The 16,042-nt window shown below is 59.6% G+C and overlaps 1 protein-coding gene across 4 annotated transcripts in view; it reads right to left on the minus strand.

Moving 5' to 3' along the window:
- The window catches only part of EPHB2 (EPH receptor B2), a 150,108-nt gene that overhangs the window by 14,858 nt on the left and 119,208 nt on the right, over positions 1 to 16,042 (minus strand). Inside the window, exons 5-9 of one of the 4 annotated variants that reach the window (XM_073656023.1) lie at positions 15,367 to 15,702; positions 7,321 to 7,445; positions 6,013 to 6,175; positions 5,826 to 5,934; positions 5,543 to 5,658 (exon numbers count right to left, since the gene is read on the minus strand). In XM_073656023.1, coding sequence (XP_073512124.1) covers positions 5,543 to 5,658; positions 5,826 to 5,934; positions 6,013 to 6,175; positions 7,321 to 7,445; positions 15,367 to 15,702 — 849 coding nt within the window. The remainder of the gene's footprint in view (positions 1 to 5,542; positions 5,659 to 5,825; positions 5,935 to 6,012; positions 6,176 to 7,320; positions 7,446 to 15,366; positions 15,703 to 16,042) is intronic. The other 3 variants (XM_073656024.1, XM_073656025.1, XM_073656026.1) reach the window with 3 other exon arrangements.

Below are 16,042 nucleotides of genomic sequence, written 5' to 3' on the forward strand. Positions count from 1 at the left end.
GAGGGGCAAGTGGAGAGGGGGACGGAAGGTGAGCGGCAAGTGGAGAGGGGGCGGAAGGTGAGCGGCAAGTGGAGAGGGGGACGGAAGGTGAGCGGCAAGTGGAGAGGGGGACGGAAGGTGAGCGGCAAGTGGAGAGGGGGACGGAAGGTGAGCGGCAAGTGGAGAGGGGGATGGAAGGTGAGCGGCAAGTGGCTAGAGGGCCGGGAAGATGTGCGGCAAGTGGCAAGGGGGCCGGGAAGATGTGCGGCAAGTGGTGAAGAGGCCAGTAATGTGAGCGGCAAGTGTAGAGGGGGACGGAAGGTGAGCAGCAAGTGGCTAGAGGGCCGGGAAGATGTGCGGCAAGTGGCTAGAGGGCTGGGAAGATGAGCGGCAAGTGGTGAGGAGGCCAGTAATGTGAGCAGCAAGTGGAGAGGAGGACGGAAGGTGAGCGGCAAGTGGAGAGGGGGACGGAAGGTGAGCGGCAAGTGGAGAGGGGGACGGAAGGTGAGCGGCAAGTGGAGAGGGGGACGGAAGGTGAGCGGCAAGTGGCTACAGGGCCGGGAAGATGTGCGGCAAGTGGCAAGGGGGCCGGGAAGATGTGTGGCAAGTGGTGCGGAGGCCAGTAATGTGAGCGGCAAGTGGAGAGGGGGATGGAAGGTGAGCGGCAAGTGGCTAGAGGGCTGGGAAGATGTGCGGCAAGTGGCTAGAGGGCTGGGAAGATGTGCGGCAAGGAGGCCAGTAATGTGAGCAGCAAGTGGAGAGGGGGACGGAAGGTGAGCGGCAAGTGGAGAGGGGGACGGAAGGTGAGCGGCAAGTGGCTACAGGGCCGGGAAGATGTGCGGCAAGTGGGCCGGGAAGATGTGCGGCAAGTGGTGAGGAGGCCAGTAATGTGAGCAGCAAGTGGAGAGGGGGACGGAAGGTGAGCGGCAAGTGGCTAGTGGGCCGGGAAGATGTGTGGCAAGTGGCTAGAGGGCTGGGAAGATGTGCGGCAAGTGGTGAGGAGGCCAGTAATGTGAGCGGCAAGTGCAGAGGGGGATGGAAGGTGAGCGGCAAGTGGCAAGGGGGCCGGGAAGGTGAGCGGCAAGGGGGCCGGGAAGGTGAGCGGCAAGGGGGCCGGGAAGGTGAGCGGCAAGGGGGCCGGGAAGGTGAGCGGCAAGGGGGCCGGGAAGGTGAGCGGCAAGGGGGCCGGGAAGGTGAGCGGCAAGGGGGCCGGGAAGGTGAGCGGCAAGGGGGCCGGGAAGGTGAGCGGCAAGGGGGCCGGGAAGGTGAGCGGCAAGGGGGCCGGGAAGGTGAGCGGCAAGGGGGCCGGGAAGGTGAGCGGCAAGGGGGCCGGGAAGGTGAGCGGCAAGGGGGCCGGGAAGGTGAGCGGCAAGGGGGCTGGGAAGGTGAGCGGCAAGGGGGCCGGGAAGGTGAGCGGCAAGGGGGCCGGGAAGGTGAGCGGTAAGTAGAGAGGAGACGAGGTGAGGAGGAGAGGAGTTGTCGGGATGCCAAATGGTGAGGGAGGCGGGCGGTGCAAGGGAGGCGGGCGGTGCGAGGGAGGTGCGAGGGAGGCGGGCGGTGTGAGGGAGGCGGGAGGTGCGAGGGAGGCGATCAGGGTGGACTGTGTTACAGGGGTGGCGAGCAGTATAAAGGAGCAGGGAGGTGAGCAGGGTGGACTGTGCTACAGTGGAAGCGAGCAGAGTGGACTGTGTTATAGGGGAGGCGAGAAGGGTGGGCTGTTTTACGAGGGAGGCGAGCAGGGTGGGCTTTTTTACGGGGAGGCGAGCAGAGTGGGCCATGTTACAGGGGAGGCGAGCAGGGTGAGCCGTGTTACAGGGGAGGCGAGCAGGGTGGGCTGTGTTACAGGGGGAGGCGAGCAGGGTGGGCCGTTTTACGGGGAGGCGAGCAGGGTGGGCCGTGTTACAGGGAGGGGCAAGCAGGGTGGGCCGTGTTACAGGGGAGGCGAGCAGGGTGGGCCGTGTTACAGGGGAGGCGAGCAGGGTGGGCCGTGTTACATGGTGGAGGCGAGCAGGGTGGGCCGTGTTACAGGGGAGGCAAGCTGGGTGGGCCGTGTTACATGGTGGAGGCGAGCAGGGTGGGCCGTGTTACAGGGGAGGCGAGCAGGGTGGGCCATGTTACAGGGGAGGCGAGCAGGGTGGGCCGTGTTACAGGGGAGGCGAGCAGGGTGGGTCGTGTTACAGGGAGGGGCGAGCAGGGTGGGCCGTGTTACAGGGGAGGCGAGCAGGGTGGGCCGTGTTACAGGGGAGGCGAGCAGGGTGGGTCGTGTTACAGGGAAGGCGAGCAGGGTGGGCCGTGTTACAGGGAAGGCGAGCAGGGTGGGCCGTGTTACAGGGAAGGCGAGCAGGGTGGGCCGTGTTACAGGGGGGGGCAAGCAGGGTGGGCCGTGTTACAGGGGGGGGCGAGCAGGGTGGGCCGCGTTACATGGTGGAGGTGAGCAGGGTGGGGCGTGTTACATGGTGGAGGCGAGCAGGGTGGGCCGTGTTACATGGTAGAGGTGAGCAGGGCGGGCCGTGTTACAGGGGAGGCGAGCAGGGTGGGCCGTGTTACAGGGGAGGCGAGCAGGGTGGGCCGTGTTACAGGGGAGGCGAGCAGGGTGGGCCGTGTTACAGGGGAGACGAGCAGGGTGGGCCGTGTTACAGGGGAGGCGAGCAGGGTGGGCCGTGTTACAGGGGAGGCGAGCAGGGTGGGCCGTGTTACATGGTGGAGGTGAGTAGGGTGGGCCGTGTTACAGGGGAGGCGAGCAGGGTGGGCCGTGTTACAGGGGAGGCGAGCAGGGTGGGCCGTGTTACAGGGGGGGGCGAGCAGGGTGGGCCGCGTTACATGGTGGAGGTGAGCAGGGTGGGGCGTGTTACATGGTGGAGGCGAGCAGGGTGGGCCGTGTTACATGGTAGAGGTGAGCAGGGCGGGCCGTGTTACAGGGGAGGCGAGCAGGGTGGGCCGTGTTACAGGGGAGGCGAGCAGGGTGGGTCGTGTTACAGGGAGGGGCGAGCAGGGTGGGCCGTGTTACAGGGGAGGCGAGCAGGGTGGGCCGTGTTACAGGGGAGGCGAGCAGGGTGGGTCGTGTTACAGGGGGGGCGAGCAGGGTGGGCCGTGTTACATGGTGGAGGTGAGTAGGGTGGGCCGTGTTACAGGGGAGGCGAGCAGGGTGGGCCGTGATACAGGGGAGGCGAGCAGGGTGGGCCGTGTTACATGGTGGAGGCGAGCAGGGTGGGCCGTGTTACAGGGGAGGCAAGCTGGGTGGGCCGTGTTACATGGTGGAGGCGAGCAGGGTGGGCCGTGTTACAGGGGAGGCGAGCAGGGTGGGCCGTGTTACAGGGGAGGCGAGCAGGGTGGGCCGTGTTACAGGGGAGGCGAGCAGGGTGGGTCGTGTTACAGGGAGGGGCGAGCAGGGTGGGCCGTGTTACAGGGGAGGCGAGCAGGGTGGGCCGTGTTACAGGGGAGGCGAGCAGGGTGGGTCGTGTTACAGGGAAGGCGAGCAGGGTGGGCCGTGTTACAGGGAAGGCGAGCAGGGTGGGCCGTGTTACAGGGAAGGCGAGCAGGGTGGGCCGTGTTACAGGGGGGGGCAAGCAGGGTGGGCCGCGTTACAGGGGGGGCGAGCAGGGTGGGCCGCGTTACATGGTGGAGGTGAGCAGGGTGGGCCGTGTTACAGGGGAGGCGAGCAGGGTGGGCCGTGTTACAGGGGAGGCGAGCAGGGTGGGCCGTGTTACAGGGGAGGCGAGCAGGGTGGGCCGTGTTACAGGGGAGGCGAGCAGGGTGGGCCGTGTTACAGGGGAGGCGAGCAGGGTGGGCCGTGTTACAGGGGAGGCGAGCAGGGTGGGCCGTGTTACAGGGGAGGCGAGCAGGGTGGGCCGTGTTACAGGGGAGGCGAGCAGGGTGGGCCGTGTTACAGGGGAGGCGAGCAGGGTGGGCCGTGTTACAGGGGAGGCGAGCAGGGTGGGCCGTGTTACAGGGGAGGCGAGAAGGGTGGGCCGTGTTACAGGGGAGGCGAGCTGGGTGGGCCGTGTTACATGGTGGAGGCAAGCAGGGTGGGCCGTGTTACAGGGGAGGCGAGCTGGGTGGGCCGTGTTACAGGGGAGGCGAGCAGGGTGGGCCGTGTTACAGGGGAGGCGAGCAGGGTGGGCGAGCAGGGTGGGCCGTGTTATAGGGGAGGCGAGCAGGGTGGGCCGTGTTACAGGGGAGGCGAGCAGGGTGGGCGAGCAGGGTGGGCCGTGTTACAGGGGAGGCGAGCAGGGTGGGCCGTGTTACAGGGGAGGCGAGCAGGGTGGGCCGTGTTACAGGGGAGGCGAGCAGGGTGGGCCGTGTTACAGGGGAGGCAAGCAGGGTGGGCCGTGTTACAGGGGAGGCAAGCAGGGTGGGCCGTGTTACAGGGGAGGCGAGCAGGGTGGGCCGTGTTACAGGGGAGGCGAGCAGGGTGGGCCGTGTTACAGGGGAGGCCAGCAGGGTGGGCCGTGTTACAGGGGAGGCCAGCAGGGTGGGCCGTGTTACAGGGGAGGCCAGCAGGGTGGGCCGTGTTACAGGGGAGGCAAGCAGGGTGGGCCGTGTTACAGGGGAGGCGAGCAGGGTGGGCCGTGTTACAGGGGAGGCGAGCAGGGTGGGCCGTGTTACAGGGGAGGCGAGCAGGGTGGGCCGTGTTACAGGGGAGGCGAGCAGGGTGGGCCGTGTTACATGGTGGGGGAAGCTGGATGATGGGAGGAGGAGCAGCATGACACGAGCAGATGATTTGATGGAGATCTACCATGGAGTGTGACAATCACATGAGCCCACCCCCCGACCTCTCCGTCTGACAACCCTATTTCTGTGCACGGCCACCAGTAAGAAGGGTGGCAGATGGGTGGTCACGATGATCCCAGGGTGGGCCGTGTTACAGGGGAGGCGAGCAGGGTGGGCCGTGTTACAGGGGAGGCGAGCAGGGTGGGCCGTGTTACAGGGGAGGCGAGAAGGGTGGGCCGTGTTACAGGGGAGGCGAGCTGGGTGGGCCGTGTTACATGGTGGAGGCAAGCAGGGTGGGCCGTGTTACAGGGGAGGCGAGCAGGGTGGGCCGTGTTACAGGGGAGGCGAGCAGGGTGGGCCGTGTTACAGGGGAGGCGAGCAGGGTGGGCCGTGTTACAGGGGAGGCGAGCAGGGTGGGCGAGCAGGGTGGGCCGTGTTACAGGGGAGGCGAGCAGGGTGGGCCGTGTTACAGGGGAGGCGAGCAGGGTGGGCCGTGTTACAGGGGAGGCAAGCAGGGTGGGCCGTGTTACATGGTGGGGGAAGCTGGATGATGGGAGGAGGAGCAGCATGACACGAGCAGATGATTTGATGGAGATCTACCATGGAGTGTGACAATCACATGAGCCCACCCCCCGACCTCTCCGTCTGACAACCCTATTTCTGTGCACGGCCACCAGTAAGAAGGGTGGCAGATGGGTGGTCACGATGATCCCATACATAGTGATGTGAAGACCACCCTCACAGGTTACATGGGGGTGGGATGGAGCGTGGTGAGGGTCCCTCGGGGGGACGGATGGGGGTTATGATTTGGTGAATACGTTACAACTTTAGGGGAACAAATTAAGCAACGAACCAAGGAGAGCGCGCGCCCCCACGCCTGGAGAGGGCAGGCGGTACGTACTGTGGCCACTGGTATAGTGCTGCAGTTTGTCTGTGTATTCAGAGTCTGCTCTCTCAAATCCTCGTCTTCTGGAGAAAATACAAAGCGTAGTTAATCCAGGGATCAAACCACTACTACCCCCATCAGATCATCTGTCCTGCAGAGGATCAGCATGGAACGGACGCCGTGTGCTGGACCATGGTACGGCGCCACGTGACGCTGCGGTCCTACTCTATACATATACGCCATACTCTACCTATTGCAGACAATAATGATGACGACCAGGGCGATGAGGAAGACCAGCCCGGCGGCCGAGGAGCCGATGATCAGCGGGAGCTTTTCCTGGAAGCTGCTCTGATACTCAGCTGTAACGAAAGGTCAGAGGTCACCCGCGGGCACCGCTGATGCCAGTGGCCACAGCCAGCACCCAGCTGAGCGCTCACCTTCCGTCATGGTCTGGAAATACATTTTGCCGCTGTATCTGCCGTATCCAGCCACGGTCCGCGCTCTCACCTGAAAGACGTATATGGTGCCCGCCTTCAGGCCGGACACAACCACCGTGTTGGTCGGACTCTTCACCACCGATGAGTTATGTTCTGTCAGGTCCTGCAAATACACAACGCGGAGGCTCTTACCCTGGAGGCCATACTGCTGTCCGGTGCAGCAAGGCGGCAGATACCTGACAATGAGACATCACCACATCCGGGGACGTCCTGCCCACACCCTCGGGCTGCAGGTGGACAAGGAACATTTCTGCCCTCTAAGAGGGGTGAACTCGCCTGTGTGGCACTGCTGGCAAACAGGTCCTCAGGTCTGATGGGTAATAACGCGCGTCAGGACCCACTACCCAAAGTGAAGATCGACTGCAGCTGGCATGAGCGCACCGAAAATACAGGGCATGAAGAGCGGGCGCTAAATGACTGAATGGTCACTACGGAGAGCGGGTGCTGAATGACTGGGCAGTGGGCACTGGGGGGAGCGGGTGCTGAATGACTGGGCAGTGGGCACTGGGGGGAGCGGGCGCTGAATGACTGGGCAGTGGGCACTGGGGGGAGCGGGCACTGAATGACTGGGCAGTGAGCACTGGGGGGGGCGGGCGCTGAATGACTGGGCAGTGGGCACTGGGGGGAGCGGGCGCTGAATGACTGGGCAGTGGGCACTGGGGGGAGCGGGCGCTGAATGACTGGGCAGTGGGCACTGGGGGGAGCGGGCGCTGAATGACTGGGCAGTGGGCACTGGGGGGAGCGGGCACTGAATGACTGGGCAGTGGGCACTAGGGGGGGCGGGCGCTGAATGACTGGGCAGTGGGCACTGGGGGGAGCGGGCGCTGAATGACTGGGCAGTGGGCACTGGGGGGAGCGGGCGCTGAATGACTGGGCAGTGGGCACTGGGGGGAGCGGGCGCTGAATGACTGGGCAGTGGGCACTGAGGGGAGCGGGCGCTGAATGACTGTGCAGTGGGCACTGGGGGGAGCGGGCGCTGAATGACTGGGCAGTGGGCACTGGGGGGAGCGGGCGCTGAATGACTGGGCAGTGGGCACTGGGGGGAGCGGGCGCTGAATGACTGGGCAGTGGGCACTGGGGGGAGCGGGCGCTGAATGACTGGGCAGTGGGCACTGACGTACAGGGATCACTGTACTGGATCAATCTTCGATACAACCAAAGATCTTACAAATGGGGCGGGACTGAACCACCCAGGTAATGGGGGCACGTGAGACCTACGCCAGTGGCGGCAGAGCTAGCACTCCACACCTTTTCATAGTACAGGAGCTCATAGTCCAGGATGACGCCGTTGGGCTGGTCCGGCTGTGACCACGACAGGGTGATGCTGTCCACGGCGCGGCTCACCTGGTGCATGATGGAGACGCTGGACGGAGCTGGAAAAGAGCAGAGCATGGGGGATTAGTGGTGGAGCTGCTCCTGAAGGCAGCGCTGATGCTGGGATTACTGGAGCAGAAAGTTCACCTCTCGTGATGACGGCGCCCCTGACAGCGCACGCCGCTCCGAACTAAGGAGCTGTCAGCTTTAATAGCAGCACTTGGCCTACTTGCCAGGTCGTGCAGCAGAGAACTCCGCACTGACCAGGAGCCTGAGTGCTGGGGGTGCTTTGTGCCTGGGGACTACAACCCCAAGTAGACAGATGACTACTTGACCTTTCTGAGGGGGGATGGGGTGCAAACAGGGATGTGACAATGTGGGGGGCTCGATCATTGACCATCCAAGCTAGGGGCATGAGAAAAGCCGATTACTGACAGTCCGGGCTTTGGGCACAAGAGGCACCAATCATTGACCGTCAGGACTGAGGGAACAGGAGGAGCCGATCATTGACCGCCAGGACTGAGGGCACAGGAGGAGCCGATTATTGACCGCCAGGACTGAGGGCACAAGAGGCACCAATCATTGACCATCAGGACTGAGGGCACAGGAGGAGCCGATTATTGACCATCAGGACTGAGAGCACAGGAGGAGCCGATCATTGACCGTCAGGACTGAGGGCACAGGAGGAGCCAATCATTGACCGTCAGGACTGAGAGCACAGGAGGAGCCGATCATTGACCGTCAGGACTGAGGGCACAGGAGGAGCCGATCATTGACCGTCAGGACTGAGGGCACAGGAGGAGCCGATCATTGACCGTCAGGACTGAGGGCACAGGAGGAGCCGATCATTGACCGTCAGGACTGAGAGCACAGGAGGAGCCGATCATTGACCGTCAGGACTGAGGGCACAGGAGGAGCCGATCATTGACCGTCAGGACTGAGAGCACAGGAGGAGCCGATCATTGACCGTCAGGACTGAGGGCACAGGAGGAGCCGATCATTGACCGTCAGGACTGAGGGCACAGGAGGAGCCGATCATTGACCGTCAGGACTGAGAGCACAGGAGGAGCCGATCATTGACCGTCAGGACTGAGGGCACAGGAGGAGCCGATCATTGACCGTCAGGACTGAGAGCACAGGAGGAGCCGATCATTGACCGTCAGGACTGAGAGCACAGGAGGAGCCGATCATTGACCGTCAGGACTGAGAGCACAGGAGGAGCCGATCATTGACCGTCAGGACTGAGGGCACAGGAGGAGCCGATCATTGACCGTCAGGACTGAGAGCACAGGAGGAGCCAATCATTGACCGTCAGGACTGAGAGCACAGGAGGAGCCAATCATTGACCGTCAGGACTGAGGGCACAGGAGGAGCCGATCATTGACCGTCAGGACTGAGAGCACAAGAGGAGCCGATCATTGACCGTCAGGACTGAGAGCACAGGAGGAGCCAATCACTGACCGCCAGGACTGAGGGCACAGGAGGAGCCGATCATTGACCGCCAGGACTGAGAGCACAGGAGGAGCCAATCATTGACCGTCAGGACTGAGGGCACAGGAGGAGCCAATCATTGACCGTCAGGACTGAGAGCACAGGAGAAGCCAATCACTGACCGCCAGGACTGAGGGCACAGGAGGAGCCGATCATTGACCGCCAGGACTGAGAGCACAGGAGGAGCCAATCATTGACCGTCAGGACTGAGGGCACAGGAGGAGCCAATCATTGACCGTCAGGACTGAGAGCACAGGAGGAGCCAATCATTGACCGTCAGGACTGAGGGCACAGGAGGAGCCAATCATTGACCGTCAGGACTGAGGGCACAGGAGGAGCCAATCATTGACCGTCAGGACTGAGGGCACAGGAGGAGCCAATCATTGACCGTCAGGACTGAGGGCACAGGAGGAGCCAATCATTGACCGTCAGGACTGAGGGCACAGGAGGAGCCAATCATTGACCGTCAGGACTGAGGGCACAGGAGGAGCCAATCATTGACCGTCAGGACTGAGGGCACAGGAGGAGCCAATCATTGACCGTCAGGACTGAGGGCACAGGAGGAGCCAATCATTGACCGTCAGGACTGAGGGCACAGGAGGAGCCGATCATTGACCGTCAGGACTGAGGGCACAGGAGGAGCCGATCATTGACCGTCAGGACTGAGGGCACAGGAGGAGCCGATCATTGACCGTCAGGACTGAGGGCACAGGAGGAGCCGATCATTGACCGTCAGGACTGAGGGCACAGGAGGAGCCGATCATTGACCGTCAGGACTGAGGGCACAGGAGGAGCCGATCATTGACCGTCAGGACTGAGGGCACAGGAGGAGCCGATCATTGACCGTCAGGACTGAGGGCACAGGAGGAGCCGATCATTGACCGTCAGGACTGAGGGCACAGGAGGAGCCAATCATTGACCGTCAGGACTGAGGGCACAGGAGGAGCCGATCATTGACCGTCAGGACTGAGAGCACAGGAGGAGCCGATCATTGACCGTCAGGACTGAGGGCACAGGAGGAGCCGATCATTGACCGTCAGGACTGAGGGCACAGGAGGAGCCAATCATTGACCGTCAGGACTGAGAGCACAGGAGGAGCCGATCATTGACCGTCAGGACTGAGAGCACAGGAGGAGCCGATCATTGACCGTCAGGACTGAGGGCACAGGAGGAGCCAATCATTGACCGTCAGGACTGAGGGCACAGGAGGAGCCGATCATTGACCGTCAGGACTGAGGGCACAGGAGGAGCCGATCATTGACCGTCAGGACTGAGAGCACAGGAGGAGCCGATCATTGACCGTCAGGACTGAGAGCACAGGAGGAGCCAATCATTGACCGTCAGGACTGAGGGCACAGGAGGAGCCAATCATTGACCGTCAGGACTGAGGGCACAGGAGGAGCCAATCATTGACCGTCAGGACTGAGAGCACAGGAGGAGCCAATCATTGACCGTCAGGACTGAGAGCACAGGAGGAGCCGATCATTGACCGTCAGGACTGAGGGCACAGGAGGAGCCAATCATTGACCGTCAGGACTGAGGGCAGAGGAGGAGCCGATCATTGACCGTCAGGACTGAGGGCACAGGAGGAGCCAATCATTGACCGTCAGGACTGAGGGCACAGGAGGAGCCGATCATTGACCGTCAGGACTGAGAGCACAGGAGGAGCCGATCATTGACCGTCAGGACTGAGGGCACAGGAGGAGCCGATCATTGACCGTCAGGACTGAGGGCACAGGAGGAGCCGATCATTGACCGTCAGGACTGAGGGCACAGGAGGAGCCGATCATTGACCATCAGGACTGAGGGCACAGGAGGAGCCAATCATTGACCGTCAGGACTGAGGGCACAGGAGGAGCCGATCATTGACCGTCAGGACTGAGAGCACAGGAGGAGCCGATCATTGACCGTCAGGACTGAGGGCACAGGAGGAGCCAATCATTGACCGTCAGGACTGAGAGCACAGGAGGAGCCGATCATTGACCGTCAGGACTGAGGGCACAGGAGGAGCCGATCATTGACCGTCAGGACTGAGGGCACAGGAGGAGCCGATCATTGACCGTCAGGACTGAGGGCACAGGAGGAGCCGATCATTGACCGTCAGGACTGAGAGCACAGGAGGAGCCGATCATTGACCGTCAGGACTGAGAGCACAGGAGGAGCCGATCATTGACAGTCAGGACTGAGGGCACAGGAGGAGCCGATCATTGACCATCAGGACTGAGAGCACAGGAGGAGCCGATCATTGACCATCAGGACTGAGAGCACAGGAGGAGCCGATCATTGACCATCAGGACTGAGGGCACAGGAGGAGCCGATCATTGACCGTCAGGACTGAGAGCACAGGAGGAGCCGATCACTGACCGTCAGGACTGAGGGCACAGGAGGAGCCAATCACTGACGTTCAGGACTGAGGGCACAAGAGGAGCCGATCACTGACCGTCAGGACTGAGAGCACAGGAGGAGCCGATCACTGACCGTCAGGACTGAGGGCACAGGAGGAGCCGATCATTGACAGTTAGGGTTGAGAAGGGGGAAAGAAAGGAAAAAGAGACCTGGCCCTGAAAAAAGAGAAGGAAAAGGAGTTACCTGGCCCGATACAAGAGGACAAGGAGAAGGGACCCAGCCCGGTACAAGAAGAGAAAGACAAGGAAGAGGTACCTGACCCAAAACAAGAGGACAAAGAGGGATCTAAAGGAGAACAAGGAGGAGGGACCCGGCCCTAATATAAGAGAAGGAGGAAAACGAAAAGGGATCCGGCCATGATACAAAAGGAGGAGGAGGGCTCGTACATTCCCGGATCAGAGCCTGCAGCAGCGGACCCCCAGCACTGAGGGCTCGTACATTCCCTGATGAGAGTCTGCAGCAGCGGACCCCCAGCACTGACCGCTCATACATTCCCGGATCAGAGTCTGCAGCAGCGGACCCCCAGCACTGAGGGCTCGTACATTCCCTGATGAGAGTCTGCAGCAGCGGACCCCCAGCACTGACCGCTCATACATTCCCGGATCAGAGTCTGCAGCAGCGAACCCCCAGCACTGAGGGCTCGTACATTCCCGGATCAGAGCCTGCAGCAGCGGACCCACAGCACTGAGGGCTCGTACATTCCCGGATCAGAGTCTGCAGCAGCGGACCCCCAGCACTGAGGGCTCGTACATTCCCGGATCAGAGTCTGCAGCAGCGGACCCCCAGCACTGAGGGCTCGTACATTCCCGGATCAGAGTCTGCAGCAGCGGACCCCCAGCACTGAGGGCTCGTACATTCCCGGATCAGAGTCTGCAGCAGCGGACCCCCAGCACTGAGGGCTCGTACATTCCCGGATCAGAGTCTGCAGCAGCGGACCCCCAGCACTGAGGGCTCGTACATTCCCGGATCAGAGTCTGCAGCAGCGGACCCCCGGCACTGAGGGCTCGTACATTCCTGGATCAGAGCCTGCAGCAGAGGACCCCCAGCGCTGAGCGCTCGTACATTCCCGAATCAGAGTCTGCAGCAGCGGACCCCCAGCACTGAGGGCTCGTACATTCCTGGATCAGAGCCTGCAATGAGAAGGGGTGTCCAAACTTTTGGTGTGTACTGTATATGTATACATACATACATACACACTAGTGTTCAAAAGTTTGGGGTCATTTAGAAATTTCATTATTTTTGAAAGAAAAGCACATTTTTTTTCAATGAAGCTAACATTAAATTAATCAGAAATCCACTCTATACATTAACAATGTGGTAAATGACTGTTCTAGTTGCAGACGTCTTGTTTTTATTGCAATATCTACATAGGTGTATAGAGGCCCATTTCCAACAACCACCACTCCAGTGTTTTAATGGTACATTGTGTTTGCTAACTGTGTAAGAAGGATAATGGATGTTTAGAAAACCCTAGAAAACCCTTGCACAAGCATGTTAGCCCGGCTGAAAACGGTTTGGCTGATTTGAGAAGTTGTAACATTGACCTTACTTTGAGCTAGTTGAGAATCTGGAGCATTACATTTGTTTGTTCTATGAAACTCTCAAAATGGCCAGAAAAAGAGAACTTTCATGTGAAACTCAACAGTCTGTTCTTGTTCTTAGAAATGAAGGCTATTCCATGCGAGAGATTGCCAAGAAAGTGAAGATTTCCTCCAACGGTGTGTACTACTCCCTTCAGAGGAGAGCACAAACAGGCTCTAACCAGAGTAGAAGGAGAGCACAAACAGGCTGTAACCAGAGCAGAAAGAGAAGTGGGCGCCCCGCTGCACAACTGAGCAACAAGACAAGGACATTAGAGTCTCTAGTGTGAGAAATCGACGCCTCACAGCTCCTCAACTGGCAGCTTCATTAAATAGTACACGCAAAAAACCAGTGTCAACGTCTACAGCGAAGAGGCGACTCCGGGATGCTGGCCTTCAGGGCAAAGTGGCAAAGAAAAAGCCATATCTGAGACAAGCTAATAAAAGCAAAAGATTAATATGGGCAAAAGAACACAGACATTGGACAGAGGAAGATTGGAAAAAAGTTTTATGAACAGACGAATCAAAGTTTGAGGTGTTTGGATCACACAGAAGAACATTTGTGAGACGCAGAACAACTGAAAAGATGCTGGAAGAGTGCCTGACGCCATCTGTCAAGCATGGTGGAGGTAATGTGATGGTCTGGGGTAGCTTTGGTGCTGGTAAAGTGGGAGATTTGTACAAGGTAAATGGGATTTTGAATAAGGAAGGCTATCAGTCCATTTTGCAACACCATGCCATACCCTGTGGACAGCGCTTGATTGGAGCCAATTTCATCCTACAACAGGACAATGACCCAAAGCACACCTCCAAATTATACATGAACTATAGGGAAGAAGCAGGCAGCTGGTATTCTATCTGTAATGGAGCGGCCAGCGCAGTCACCAGATCTCAACCCCATTCAGCTGTTGTGGGAGCAGCTGGACCGTATGGTGCAAAAAGTATATATACACACTGCCGGGAGTACAACTCTCTGCCGTACACTATATATATATATATATACACGGTGCAGATGATGCAGGTTTGGAGCCGCTGACCTGATTTCAGAGCGGAGATGGTATAACGGCATCAATTATAAATGTTACATCCAGGCTCCGACCACCCGGAGCTCAGCACCCAGCACAGGAAGAGGGTCTTACTGACCCCCCATGGACAGAACAGAGGCGACAAGCTTCTAACATTCCCTTATAATGCTTCAGCACGGATATCCCCCTCTATAGCGCTCCAGCACTGATATCTCCCTCTATAGCGCTCCAGCACTGATATCCCCCTCTATAGCGCTCCAGCACTGATATCCCCCTCTATAGCGCTCCAGCACAGATATCTCCCTCTATAGCGCTCCAGCACCGATATCTCCCTCTATAGCACTCCAGCACCGATATCCCCCTCTATAGCACTGATATCCCCCTCTATAGCGCTCCAGCACTGATATCCCCCTCTATAGCGCTCCAGCACTGATATCCCCCTCTATAGCGCTCCAGCACTGATATCTCCCTCTATAGCGCTCCAGCACTGATATCTCCCTCTATAGCACTCCAGCACCGATATCCCCCTCTATAGCACTGATATCCCCCTCTATAGCGCTCCAGCACTGATATCCCCCTCTATAGCGCTCCAGCACTGATATCCCCCTCTATAGCGCTCCAGCACTGATATCCCCCTCTATAGCGCTCCAGCACTGATATCTCCCTCTATAGCGCTCCAGCACTGATATCTCCCTCTATAGCGCTCCAGCACTGATATCTCCCTCTATAGCGCTCCAGCACTGATATCCCCCTCTATAGCGCTGATATCCCCCTCTATAGCGCGGATATCCCCCTCTATAGCGCTCCAGCACTGATATCTCCCTCTATAGCGCTCCAGCACTGATATCCCCCTCTATAGCGCTCCAGCACTGATATCCCCCTCTATAGCGCTGATATCCCCCTCTATAGCGCTGATATCCCCCTCTATAGCGCTCCAGCACTGATATCCCCCTCTATAGCGCTCCAGCACCGATATCTCCCTCTATAGCGCTCCAGCACTGATATCCCCCTCTATAGCGCTGATATCCCCCTCTATAGCGCTCCAGCACTGATATCTCCCTCTATAGCGCTCCAGCACTGATATCTCCCTCTATAGCGCTCCAGCACTGATATCTCCCTCTATAGCGCTCCAGCACTGATATCCCCCTCTATAGCGCTCCAGCACTGATATCCCCCTCTATAGCGCTCCAGCACTGATATCCCCCTCTATAGTGCTGATATCCCCCTCTATAACGCTCCAGCACTGATATCCCCCTCTATAGCGCTCCAGCACTGATATCCCCCTCTATAGTGCTCCAGCACCGATATCTCCCTCTATAGCGCTCCAGCACCGATATCTCCCTCTATAGCGCTCCAGCACTGATATCTCCCTCTATAGCGCTCCAGCACTGATATCCCCCTCTATAGCGCTGATATCCCCCTGTATAGCGCTGATATCCCCCTCTATAGCGCTGCGGTCCGCGCGGCGCGGCACTTACCGGCCTGGTTGGTGGTGATGTTCACGGCTGTGAAGTGCGGGGAGTACGGGCTTTGGTCGGTGACGCCGTTCACAGCCTGGATCTCGAAGGTGTACTGCGTGTGCGCCAGGAGGTCGCTGATGTAGACCCGCGGCTCGGTGAGGCCCAGCTGGCGGGGCGCAAACTGGACGTTGTCTCCGCAGCGCGTGCAGCCCCCGCGCCCCGAGCCACAGCTCTTACAGATGATGTTATACACCAGATCCTCCCGGCCCCCCGAGTCTCGCGGAGACGACCACTCCAGCATCAGGGAGGTCTCGTTAACGCTAGAGATGACCGTCTGTGGGGAGGACGGGGTCGCTGCGGAGAGCAAACAAAGAGACAGTCAGGGAGATACAGAGGGACTGTCCGAGAGTAGACTGCTAACCAGGAGAGAGAGACAGAGAGAGAGAGAGACAAAGAGACAGTCAGGAAGATACAGAGGAACCGTCCGAGAGTAGCCTGCTAACCAGGAGAGAGACAGAGAGAGGACCCCACTGACCATAAGAGCTTACACTCTACAGGAGAGAGGACCCCACTGACCATAAGAGCTTACACTCTACAGAAGAGAGAGAGGACCCCATTGACCATAAGAGCTTACACTCTACAGGAGAGAGAGAGAGGACCCCACTCACCATAAGAGCTTACACTCTACAGAAGA

The sequence above is a fragment of the Phyllobates terribilis genome, unplaced genomic scaffold (genome assembly GCF_046119375.1).
Source record: "Phyllobates terribilis strain yellow unplaced genomic scaffold, ASM4611937v1 Scaffold_12__6_contigs__length_324123572, whole genome shotgun sequence".
In the NCBI taxonomy this organism is placed as follows: Eukaryota; Metazoa; Chordata; class Amphibia; order Anura; family Dendrobatidae; genus Phyllobates; species Phyllobates terribilis.